The following is a 12,326-nucleotide window of genomic DNA, read 5'->3' on the forward strand; positions in this document are numbered from 1 at the left end:
TCTCCTCTCTTGATGTCCCCTACCCCTCCTCCCTCATCCCTACTGTCCCCAGGTGGCCCCGCTGACCATGGCACTGAAGGAGCGGAGACGGTGAGAACAGAGCTTCCACAGGCTTCAAACCACCACGTGCCTGCCCTTGTGCCCACCGTCTCTACTGTCTCTACTTTCTTTCCTATTTGAACTGTCCATACTCATCACTGGGCCAACTTTTGTTCCCTCGACCTTATCGCTTCCCATGTACTGTGGGACACAGCTCCCGGAAGTCTTCACTCCCGCACTGTCTCATTTCTGGATTGTTCCTGTCAGCATACAGACATTATCTTCCCCACAATGAACTGTCCCCGGCCTCCTCTTTCTTCTAAAGCTTTAACTTTTTTTTTTTTTAATTTTTATTTATTTATGATAGTCACAGAGAGAGAGATAGAGAGGCGCAGAGACACAGGCAGAGGGAGAAGCAGGCTCCATGCACTGGGAGCCCGATGTGGGATTCGATCCCGGGTCTCCAGGATCGCGCCCTGGGCCAAAGGCAGGCGCCAAACCGCTGCGCCACCCAGGGATCCCAGCTTTAACATTTTTGCTTTTCCAACTTGGTATTAGGAAAAAATTCAAACATACATAAAAGTTGAGAGACAAGTACAATGATCCCCTATATATCTGCCACCTAGATTCAGCTACTGTGCATTTCTTTCTTTCTCTCTACGGAAACACACCTTGAAAGGGTTACCTACACTTGCCCTCTCCTGACTCTTGATTTCCACTCAGGTCATGATCTCAGGGTCGTGAGATGGAGCCGAGATGGGCTCCACATGGGGCGTGGAGCCTGCTTGGGATTCTCTCTCCCGCTCCCTCTGCCCCTCCCCATCTTCCTCTCTTAAAAAAAAAAAAAGTGTCCTAGTTTGGACAACTTACAGGAGCACCCTACCTACAAGCAACACATTACACAGTTAATTGTCCCTCTTAAAATACTTTAACTTGGCTTCCAGAACACCATATTTTCCTGGCTTTCCTACTATTCCACTGGTCACTCTTCTGTTTCTTTCTCCTTTGCGGAAGGTGTCTCCTCATCCCACAGGACTAAATGTTCGTTTGCCCGAGGGCTCAGTCCTTGCTTTTCTTCTCCCCCTACCTTCACTTATTTGGCGGTCTCTTCCGTTTCCATAGCCTGGACCTCACCCCTGAGTCCCAGACTCCTTGACACCTCCATTTGAAGGTCTAAGAGGCCTCTCAAACTCTCCCTGTTGAAACTCGAGTTCCCCATCCTCCCCCTAAAACCTGCTCCTCTTGCAGACCTTTCTCCAGCTTGGTAAAGGGCGCCTTCTTGGTTCTTCTCGTTGCCCAGGCTAAACACCGAACGTCAGCCTCCCCTCCTCTCTTTCTCTCACACCCACATGTGAGCTGCTGGCACGCCTGTCACCTCTGCCTTGAGATAATATGTCTCGTCTGACCACCTGTGCTGCTTCCACCATGGCCTGCGTCACCACCGTCATCTCTGGTAGATGATGACAACGGTCTCCTAGGTGGACTCCCTACCAGGCCACAGTCTATTCCTTTTTTTTTTTTTTTAAGATTTATTTATTTATGATAGACATAGAGAGAGAGAGAGAGAGAGGCAGAGACACAGGAGGAGGGAGAAGCAGGCTCCATGCCGGGAGCCCAACGTGGGACTCGATCCCGAGACTCCAGGATCGAGCCCTGGGCCAAAGGCAGGCGCTAAACCTCTGAGCCACCCAGGGATCCCCCGCCACAGTCTATTCTCATCAAAGCAGCCAGAGAGATCCTGTAAAGCCTGGAATAACGCCTCTGCTCAAAATCCTCCATCCTTATAATGACCTACAATGTCCCTATGCTTTAGACTTCTCTTTCTCTCTCTCTCTCTCTTTTTTTTTTTTTTTTTTTAAGATTTTATTCATTTGTCAGAGAGAGAGAGAGAGAGAGAGAAAACAAGCAGGGGGAGAGGTTGGACACAGAGAGAAACAGGCTCTCGGCTGAGCAGGGAGCCAGACATGGGGCTCGATCCCAGGACTCCAAGACCACAACCCAAGCCTAAGGCTTAACTGACTGAGCCACCTGTGCGCCCCAACTGCTGGACTTCTCTTAACTCCCTGACTTCATCTCCCATTACTTCTCACTCGGGGAACAGAGGCCCCACTCCTGTTCTGGGATCCCACCTGAGAGCCTTCAGCCTTCACACCGGCTGCTTCCTCTCCGGGCAAGGCTCTTCCCTCGGCAGCAGCACGGCCCCTCCCTAACTGCCCTCAGGGTTTTACCTGAGTGCCACCTGCCCAGGGAGGGCTTTCCCAGTCACCCTATCTAAAGTGGCAGCCCCCAGCCCAGGTGGCTCAGCGGTTTAGCACCGCCTTCAGTCCTGGGGGTGATCCTGGAGACCGAGGATCGAGTCCCTCATTGGGCTCCCTGCATGGAGCCTGCTTCTCCCTCTGCCTGTGTCTCTGCCTCTCTCTCTCTGTGTCTGTCATGAGTAAATAAATGAAATCTTTAAAATAAATAAATAAATAAATATATAAATAAATAAATAAATAAATAAATAAATAAATAAATGGCAGCCCCTCCCTGACTCTCCCGCTCCATCTCACGTCCTATACATTTTACTTCTATGTCTTGGGTTTTTTTGCCTGCTTCCACTAGAATATGAGCCCCGGGAAGGCAGGGACATTTGTCTCTTTATTTTGCTCACTGCTGTGTCTCCAGCATCCGGAGCAGCACTTGATGCCTAGCAGGCCCTCCATAAATATTTGTTGAATGAATGAATGAAAGACGGAGCTAAGGCCTCCACCTCCACGGATTACCAAGTGAAGGAGATGAGATAAAGCATGCAAAGTTCCTGGCACACCATGTTGCTCAATAACTGTCAGGTTCCTTCACCTCCCTGCCTCCCCTCCCAGTTTTGGTATCAGCCATGCCCTCCCTCTCCCTCGGGGAGTGCCGGCTTAGGGGTAGGGGTGATGCAGGAGCTGCCCTACCGGACTCCAGGACTCCCTCAGCCCCGAGGCCCGGCTTGGCTCCCAGACATTGGCTCCTCTGGCTGGATGCAAGCTACGTTGCTTTAACTCAGGAAGCTGAAGGCTCCAGAATGATTGAGTGAGGCTTTCAGAAGTCCCACCTGCAAGCAGATCTGTGTATCCAAGGCCCAGGGACTGTTGTACCCAATACCCCAGCCTCTCACACACACATCAACGCCGCCCCTCTCCAGAATGCTCTCCCACAGTTCCTCGGGCCCCTTCATATTACAGCGTACAACCTGCCCAACTCCGGCCACCTCACTCCAGGAAGACTGGTGTGTTCTATCCCCCAGAGACTGCTGCTGTTCCCCTACACAGGATGGGGCCCTGGGAACTAACCATCCTCGGCCAGCTACTCGCCTGGCACAATCCATTCTGGCCATGGCTGCTCCCTTCTGGGGTGGCCTGAGACCCAACCCTGCCCCAACTCTGGGCGCCTTTCTCTTCACTTTGGGAAAAAGGCTGTTTCCTACAGACAAACCCCTGGTCTGGGGCTGCCTCTCTTGGAGTCCCTGCCCCTGTATTTGGATGACTAAGCCCGCTGGAGAAAACCCTCACAAGCACACCAGCTGGTGCCACTACGGATTCCCTGTTCCCCATGAGGCCTGCTCTGCTGCTTGGCGGTCTCTGGGTTGTCCATTCCGCAGAGTGGCCTCGTAAGCACCTCCACTGGCCCCAAACCTCCATCCTAGCACCCCACTCTCCCGTGCCACACGGGAACCCCTCTTCTGCTTTCTTGGGAAGATTAAAGGGAACCCCTTCACCCTTGTACTGCACTTCTGAGCCCGTCTAGGTTTCTAGCACCCACCCCCCTTGAGATTAAGGGCCAGTCCCTCCCCTCTCTGTCCTCAGGGACCTTGTGGTATCACCCACCCCGTCCTTCCTTCCAGTGTTCCCACCACTCCTCTCTGTGTACAAGACCTTCGACACCCTCTTCACTCTCGTGGCCACACCCTCCCCAGCTTGACGCACCTGTCCCCTCCCTCAGGAGCACAGCGCCTGGAAGAGTCCACACACACTGACCACAGGGCCCGTGTCACAATTCTGCCAATGTGTGGCTCCCCCCAGGTCCTCCACCCCGAGACACAGGTCTCAAGGACGTCTCTGTCTCTGGTTCCAAACGCTAAGGTCCCCCCTTCCTGTCTTGACTTCTGCAGGTTTTAAGCCTCTTATTCTCCAAACATGTGTTCAGACCCTGGACCAGGCTGAGGGAAGGCCATCCGTTCTCAGCCTGACCTCAGACCTTCCTGGGAAGCCCTTCCTCTGCTTTGTCTCGGGTCCCTAGGCACTGACTGCCCCAATCCCAGGTTCGGCAACCTTGTTTCCCACGTGGCCCGTGAGTGCCCCGGGCTGGTGGCATGCCCAAACCTCCCGCTGGATCAAACTTCAGCAGGGCTCGTGTGGTTCCTACTGTGTCACACACAGTGCTTACAGATTGGTAGGTCTCTGATACGTGTTTAGGAAATAATAATCATCACCTTACTTTTAGCTATTGTTTTGCATTGTAACATAATCCTTTTCTCCTCACAAAAGCCACCTGCGGTAAGCGAGGTAGGCATTTCCCCTCATTTACAGATGAGGTTCAAAGAGTTTAGGTAATTTGTCCAAGGCGAGAAGATGCTGAGCCAGGTCTGAAGCCTGGGATTTCTGGTTTCAATGTCGGTGTGCCTCCTAGGGCTCCGCAGTGCTCATTTAAAGGATGAGTCTTGGGATCCCTGGGTGGCGCAGCGGTTTGGCGCCTGCCTTTGGCCCAGGGCGTGATCCTGAAGACCCGGGATCGAATCCCACATCGGGCTCCCGGTGCATGGAGCCTGCTTCTCCCTCTGCCTGTGTCTCTGCCTCTCTCTCTTTCTCTCTCTGTGACTATCAAATAAATAAAAATTAAAAAAAAAAAAAAAAGAAAAGGATGAGTCTTGTTTTTTCTTTTTTCTTTTTTCTTTTTTTTTTTTTAAGGATGAGACTTGTGCCTGGAGCTCCCAGACACCACAAGTGACAAGGTCCCAAAAGAGCATGTGGCCAACGTCCTCTCACGTGGACTCAGCAAGGTATAGGAGATGGCTAGCAAAGTGGGCTAGGTGGCAGGATGGTTCAAGAGGTTGGTAGCTGGTGAACAGCTCTGCTCACGCCTACCATGTCAGTGGCAAGGTTCTGCTGTAGGCTTATCTTGGTCACTGTTTTTATGTATATTGTTCAGCACGGGGATAGAACGGCTTAATCATCAAATCTATGGAAAACGGGCAGCCCAGGTGGCTCAGCGGTTTAGCACCGCCTTCAGCTCAAGGCCTGATCCTGGAGGCCCGAGATCGAGTCCCACATCCCTGCATGGAGCCTGCTTCTCCCTTTGCCTGTGTCTCTGCCTCTCTCTCTCTCTCTCTCTCATTAATAAGTAAATAAATAAAAATCTTTAAAAAAAAATCTATGGAAGACAAAGAAAGGAAAGAAACAGCTGATGGTGGAGGTCTAAGGAGGATCCAAAAAGCTTCGGACAGGCAGCTACATGGGCAGGCCTGGTTTGGGCCCAGAAATTCCCTCACACATGCCGAGTAGGACAGGGATGGGGACTTGGCAGCAGCACGTGCAGCACAGGCTTACAGCCTGTGAGTCGTGCCCATAAAGCAGTGTCTCTTAGAGGTCAGTGTCCAAGAAGAGCATCACTAGGGAGGTGCTCACCCTTATATCCTCTCTGCCTATGCGCCTACCTCTGAGGAAGCCCGAGCCCCACTCTGGGTGTCTCCCAGGGGAACAGCAATGAAGTGGACCTGCCTGAGAGAAGAGGATCGTCATGATAGTGAGGGGCCTTAGTACCTCGTGAGAGTGGAGCTGTTGGGCTAGAGAGGACAGAGGGCACATGATCAGTGGCTTTGAATCTCTGACCATCTGATAGAGGGGATCAGATTTGTTCTGTGGCTCTGGCAGTCACAAGAGGCCCCTGCACAGACGGAAGTTACAGAAAGGAAGATTTTGCCTTTTCTTAGTTTAAAACTCTCTAGTTACTGAGTATCTTGGAGTGGATGGGCTGTTTCTGTAGGCGAAGAGCCTCTGGCTATTGGGAATGGGGGATGGACCAGGTAACCTCCAGGGTTCAGAGACACGGGGGCTCTAGACATACCCCTCCCCTCCACCGCAAGCCCAGGGAAAGGACAGGAACCATGGAAAGGAAAGGAAAGGCCCCCCCGGGGCTGAAGTTAGGTGGGAAAGGATGGCAGGTCTAGTGTCTGTAGTCCCACTTCCATGGCTCGGGCTGCCAGTCCAGTCACTCGGTGCCAGACTCTGGGGACTTTCTTGGTAGGGCTGTCTACAGTTTGGATAACTTGTTTTCTCTCTTTAAAAGGAAAGACTTTGGAAAGGGGGGAGGCTGTGGGAGACTATTTCCATCTCGGGTGTCTATTCCAAAGCGCTGGTGTTTTGCCAGGATTTGAGCATAGTATACACAACACCGTTAAAAATAACCCCTTGATTGAACAGAAGGCGTGGGAGAGACGGGACAGCCAGGCAATCCTACTAGAGGGTCGGGAGGTGGATGCGGAGATGAAACTTGTACCCGGAGACCCTGGGAAGGGTTTTATTCCAGAAGAGTCATATCGACTCTAAGGGCCTAAGGGCCATGGAGATACTCTCCCTAAGTGCTCCTTTCCAGAGAACTGCCCAGTGAGTGCCCTGCTTTGGGCGTGCCTGGGACATAAACAAGCTGCCAGTTTTGAAAGGCTCTCCCAGGATCGAGTCTGCCATTTTTCAGTCCTGATTGCCAGCCTGAGACAAAGGTCAGGGAATAACAACAAGGAGAAAGAGCCAAGAAAGGTTAACCATGTCAAAAGCCACAAAGAGGTCAAAGCCACAGAGGCCAGAGAAAGGTCTACTACATTTAGCTACTAGGAGATTCTTGTGATTGTATGTGAAGCTTTCCAGACTTTTCCTTCTATAACCAGACATTTAAACACACACAGGATTATCTCATACGTACTGTTCCACAACTCGCTTTTGAAAAATTTCACAATAAATTGTGGGGTCGTGACAGTAAAGCTGACATCATTTTTTATGACTACATAATATTTCATCATGTGGACATACTGTATATACTTAATCATTCTCAACTAGGAGACACTTATGTTGTTTCCAATTTTTTGCTATCATAAACATGCTGCAGCAAGCATCATATGACAATAACTTGCGTGCACAGACATGATTATGTCCTTATGTTAAATATTTAGAAGTGGAATTGTTGGATCAAATGGAATCCACATTTTATATTTTATTACACATTGCCTACATTGCCCTCCAAAATTGTGGAGAGAGCAAAATGCTGTTCTCACGACTTCCTCCAGTCTCTTGGGCCACTCTTGCCTCTATTCATCCCTTATGTGTTGGTATTCCCCAGAGTAATGTCCTTCTGTTTTCTTCCTCTCCAAATTACAAACTCAAATGCCTATGAAAGCCAAGAAGGTGCCGTAAATACATTAATTGGACCAGATGTGAAACAATAAGAAGCAGCATGGTTATAGTGAGGTGGAATATACACACCAAGCATTCACATTACCTGAAAACCCTGTGCCAGCCACACAAAGTGTGTCTGCAGGTAGATTTAGCTGGTAAGCAGCCAGTCTGTGACCCCGTCTACACACTCATCTTACACTACCTCATCCACTGCCAAAACTCCATCTATATGCTAATAGCTCCCACTACATCATCTCTGGCCCTAACCTCTCCTCCTGGACTCCAGTCTCATGCATGAAAATAATGGCTCTTCATCTCCCAAGTGTCCTCAAGGCATCTTAAAGTCATTGTGTCCACAACCAAGTTCATGATCTTCACCCTTCCCTCTCCTCCTGACAAAGGCCAAGAAATCCAAAGCCAGAAACAACTGTCCTTCTTTTAGGCTCCCTAGCTCGATGAATGGCACCCCTCATTTTTCCTATCGTTGAAGCCAGAAACTTGGGAGTCATTCCAGATTCTTTTCTCTCCCTAACCTTCCAAATTACCAAATCAATTCAATAGGTTTAAATAAGCATTTACTTGAGTACCTCATCAGTGCCAGGTACTCTTCTTAGGGTTGGCCACTCAGAGGGATGATATGCAGACCCCGTCCTGGAGGGGGAGACAGATAACAATGTCACGATCAGATGTGGTGGTGGCGGCAGTAGGAGAAGCGACTTACAAGAGGTTCTGGGATAAGAGATGGGACACTTTGATTCTGTTTCCTAAGTGTTCCTCAAACAGTCCCTGTTCTCTGTCCTCACAGGATTGCCATTAGCAGCTACTGCAACAGTGTCCTAACTGATCTCCACGTTCCCAAGCTTCCTCCTCCAATTCATCCTCCACAAGGGGTTAGAGCGATCTTTCCAAATAGCAAATCTGACCATGTCATTCTCTCGTCTCTTGTCTAAAACATGTCAATAATTCCCCATGTTCTTCAGGATAGAATCAAAATCCTTTCAGAATGACTTGTAAGGTCTCCCAGGATCTGGACCTAGATGACTTCTCCAGTCTGTCTTCCAGCATTCTAGGATGTAACGCTACATGCAAGCCATACCAAACCATTCACAATTCTCTGAATATCCTTCTTGGATATCATGCTCTTGGTTTATGCATTCCCTCTGTCTAGAACACCTGTCCTATCATTTCTCAATTGCCTAATTCCCACACAATCTTTAAGACTTCCATAAAATATCATTTCCTTCAAAAACCCTTTCCTGATCACTTCACCCAAAAAGATGATTTCTCCAGGTGTTTCCTGTTAGACACCCTCCCAGGACTGCAGGCTTATGGCAGGGGAAAGAAAGGAATTTCTAAGACATTTTGCCCAGGCTGCTGAAGGGGACCACATGTCCTTATCTGGAGGTCTTTGAGAACAGACAGTGTTAAGAAAATACAGGAATGTGGGGCAGATAGTGAGTGATTCCAGGGGAGGTCAGGAGACCAGAAAAAGGCACAGCTCTGGCTCTGGTTGGGCATGGCCCCAAGGGTCCCTTGAATGTTTCAGGTCTGTAGACCACATAATTTGAGGAGCTGCAGACATGATCTATCCCATCCACGAACACTTAAGGCACCCCCTTGCCAAATACAAAACAACACACAAAACAAAAAAAAGAAAGAAATGTTTTCAACTAAATGACAGTAAGATACCACTCACCAATGGACCCATGAGAGCATCATCTCTGGCTTTTATTTTTATTTTTTTAAAGATTTTATTTATTTATTCACAAGAGACTCAGAGAGAGAGAGAGAGAGAGAGAGAGAGAGAGAGAGAGAGATAGGGCAGAAACATAGGCAGAGGGAGACGCAGGATCCATGCAGGGAGCCCGATATAGGACTCGATCCCAGGACTCCAGGATCATGCCCTGGGCCAAAGGTAGGCACCAAACCACTGAGCCACCCAGGGAGCCCTCATCTCTGGCTTTTAAATGCTAGAAGCAAATTACTAGAACTAAGGCCAAGAAGTACTGTAAATAACAGTGGTAGAAGAGAAGTGGACCCAGAAATCCAAGCCTCCTCTGACCCCCCTCAATTTAATTAGGTGTCTCCTCTCTATGAATCCATAGCATCCTATGCTTTCATCTATCATAGCACCAACACTCTATATTATAATCATTTTGTGTTCATGCCTGACTCTCTCTCTAGACTGAATTCTAGGCTGGGAATTATGTATTACTCTACATTCTTAGTACCCAGCATGGTGCCCAGCAGGTGGAAATGCTTATAAGATATATAACAGGGGAAGGAGTCAAAGGAAGCTTAGGCAAACAGATTTCAAGTGGAGAAGTCTGGTGATAAAAAGGGAAATATACAATGAATCAGTGCAATATTAAGAAAAAATGTCTTTTATTATGTCAGAGGGATGAGGAAATTGTCAAGGAACCACATAAAGATTTTGTTACAAGAATACTGTCCACAGCACTGTTGTTTATAATAGAAAGGAATTAGAAAAAAAAGAAAAACAGGAGCACTTGGCTGGTTCAGTCCATGGAGCATGCAACTCTTGACCTTGGGGTTGTAAGTTTAAGTCCCGCATTGGGTGTTGAGATTATTTTGAAATAAAATATTGGGGTGCCTGGGTGGCTCAGTTGGTTAAGTGCCTGCCTTCGGCTCAGGTCATGATCTCAGGGTCCTGGGATCGAGCCCCACATTAGGCTCCCTGCTCGGTGGGGAGTCTGCTTCTTCCTCTCCCTCTGCCTCTCCCCATTGCTCATGGTCTGTCTCATAAATAAGTAAATAAATAAACAAACAAACAAATAAATAAAATCTTTAAAAATAAATAAAATCTTGAAAAATAAAAAGTTCCACATCTCTACTGGATGTTCCACTGAAGTTCAAGGTCAGCATTTTCCCAAATGAACTCAATAGCTGCTCCCAAGCCTGTGTTCTCTAGGTTAGAAAGTGGTGCCAGCGTCTCCCCTTCTGCCTGGAGCAGAAGCGAGAGCTATTTTCACTCCTTCCTCTACCAGCCACCTCACAGCCCCATTGCTGCTCCTCTAACATCTCACCAACCACCCCCCACACCCCTTTTGTCCTACCACTGCCTCCAGAGTGTCACCCTCCTCATTCTCACCTCCTCTAACCACTCCACTCCACCCCCATTTCCGGTAATGATCTTTTTTTTTCCTTTTTAAAGATTTCATTTATTTATTCATTAGAGACAGAGAGGCAGACACACAGGCAGAGAGAGAGAAGCAGGCTCCCCACAGGAAGCCCGATGTAGGACTCGATCCCAGGACCCCAGGATCACATCCTGAGCCAAAGGCAGACGCTCCACCTTCTAAGCCACTCAGGCATCCCGATCTTTCTTTCCTTTTTTTTTTTTGTTTTTTTTTTTTTTAAGATTTATTTATTTATTTGAGGGAAAGAGAGAGAGAGAGCAAGTGAGAGTCGGGGGAGGGGGCAGAGGGACAGAATCCTCAAGCAGTCTCCCTGTAGAGCATGGAGCCCACTGCGGGGCTCGATCTCAGGACCCTGAGATCATGACCTGAACTGAAACCAAGAGTTGGACATTTAACCAATCATGGGCCACCCAGGCACCCCAGGTAATGCCCTTTCTAAATCATAAATCCAATGCCACCCTTCCCTCCTTGCCTTGGAACCTTCAGTGACCTTATCATAAATTCCTTGGCATGGCATTCAGGGCCTGTTCCCACCCCAGGGCCTCTACTCCAGGCGGCCCAAGTGATTTGCCAGGGAGCTTCCTTCTCCCAGGGTGAGTGCCTTTCCCAGACTCTGGCCAGCTGTGAATGCCCTCCAAGAGTCACCGCAGGTGGCATCTCTTCTAGGAAGCTCTTCCTGCCTCCCTGCCCATTTGGTTAGCTGTCCCTAATCTGCTTGGCTTGTTCATTCCTTGCAGTCGCCCCGTTCTCCTGCTTGTCACCCACTTACCATAAGCTCCCAGGTGGCAGTGACTCTTTCTTACCACTGTCCTCTAAAGCTCTGCACAGGCTTGGCAGAGATGGGGTGCTCAGGGGTTGGGAAAGGGGTCAGGAGTGGAGCAAGAAGCAGTCTCCATGGGCAGGGTCCAGAGGGAGCTCTGTGAGGCCTGGTCTGGTCTGCACAGAGGTGGAGGACGTGGGAAGCTTTCTTGCACGCTGAGGGCACTCCCTGTCCCGCTGGAGCCTCTGCAGGGGGCTCCGAGGATTGAGAACACATGCTGTGCAGACATGCCCAATTTCAGGGGGTGACGGTGACTTAATGATGGAGCCCTGCTTTCCCCAAGCCATTCTTCATTCTTTATGGTCTCTGAATTGCAGAAGCAGAAATTGCTCACCCTTGGTCTGAAGCTTTTCGTGACTTGTGCAGAAGAAATGTCATCAACAGCCTTTTGTTTAGGCTTGACTTGGGTGAACATGCCAAGAAGACTGGCTCAGAAGAGGCTTTTCAGATGTCATTTCTGTCTCCTTAAAGCCCTGCTCCATGAAAGCCATTCACAAGCCAGTTTTTCTGCGGCTCCAAAACTGTCATCCCCTCAGCTCTGCCAGAGCTCACAGAGCTACTGTGTGACACTCACTCTGCAATGGCCTTTGCTGTCACCACACCCTGGCCCGGTGCAGGGAGGCTCTTAGACCAGTGCCTCACTTTCAACCCGGTCTGAATGTCACTAGCACCCCGAGGTGCAACCCCAACTTACATCCCCCAGATGGTGACCTGGCACCATGCCTGCATTTGCCAAAACCATTTTTTCCAATGCCCAACGCAGGCACGCAATAAAAATGCATTCAACGAAGAAATAAACAAATATGCAATTCTCAAGTATTTGAGCTAATTGAGGGAGCCCATCATACTCAGTATTTTGAGGGGGGGAATTATCTAGAAATTAATATATTCTTAAAA

General features: G+C 49.1%; 1 protein-coding gene across 11 annotated transcripts in view; it reads right to left on the minus strand.

The window, feature by feature from the left end:
• ST3GAL3 (ST3 beta-galactoside alpha-2,3-sialyltransferase 3) overlaps positions 1 to 12,326 on the minus strand; it is a 197,536-nt gene that overhangs the window by 43,377 nt on the left and 141,833 nt on the right. The window contains exon 6 of one of the 11 annotated variants that reach the window (XM_038558345.1): positions 8,036 to 8,099. The exons of the other annotated variants lie outside the window; for them this stretch is intronic. Coding sequence (XP_038414273.1) covers positions 8,036 to 8,040 — 5 coding nt within the window. The 5' untranslated portion in view covers positions 8,041 to 8,099. The remainder of the gene's footprint in view (positions 1 to 8,035; positions 8,100 to 12,326) is intronic. 11 annotated transcript variants of the gene reach the window in all.

Source organism: Canis lupus, chromosome 15 (genome assembly GCF_011100685.1).
Source record: "Canis lupus familiaris isolate Mischka breed German Shepherd chromosome 15, alternate assembly UU_Cfam_GSD_1.0, whole genome shotgun sequence".
NCBI classification, from domain to species: Eukaryota; Metazoa; Chordata; class Mammalia; order Carnivora; family Canidae; genus Canis; species Canis lupus.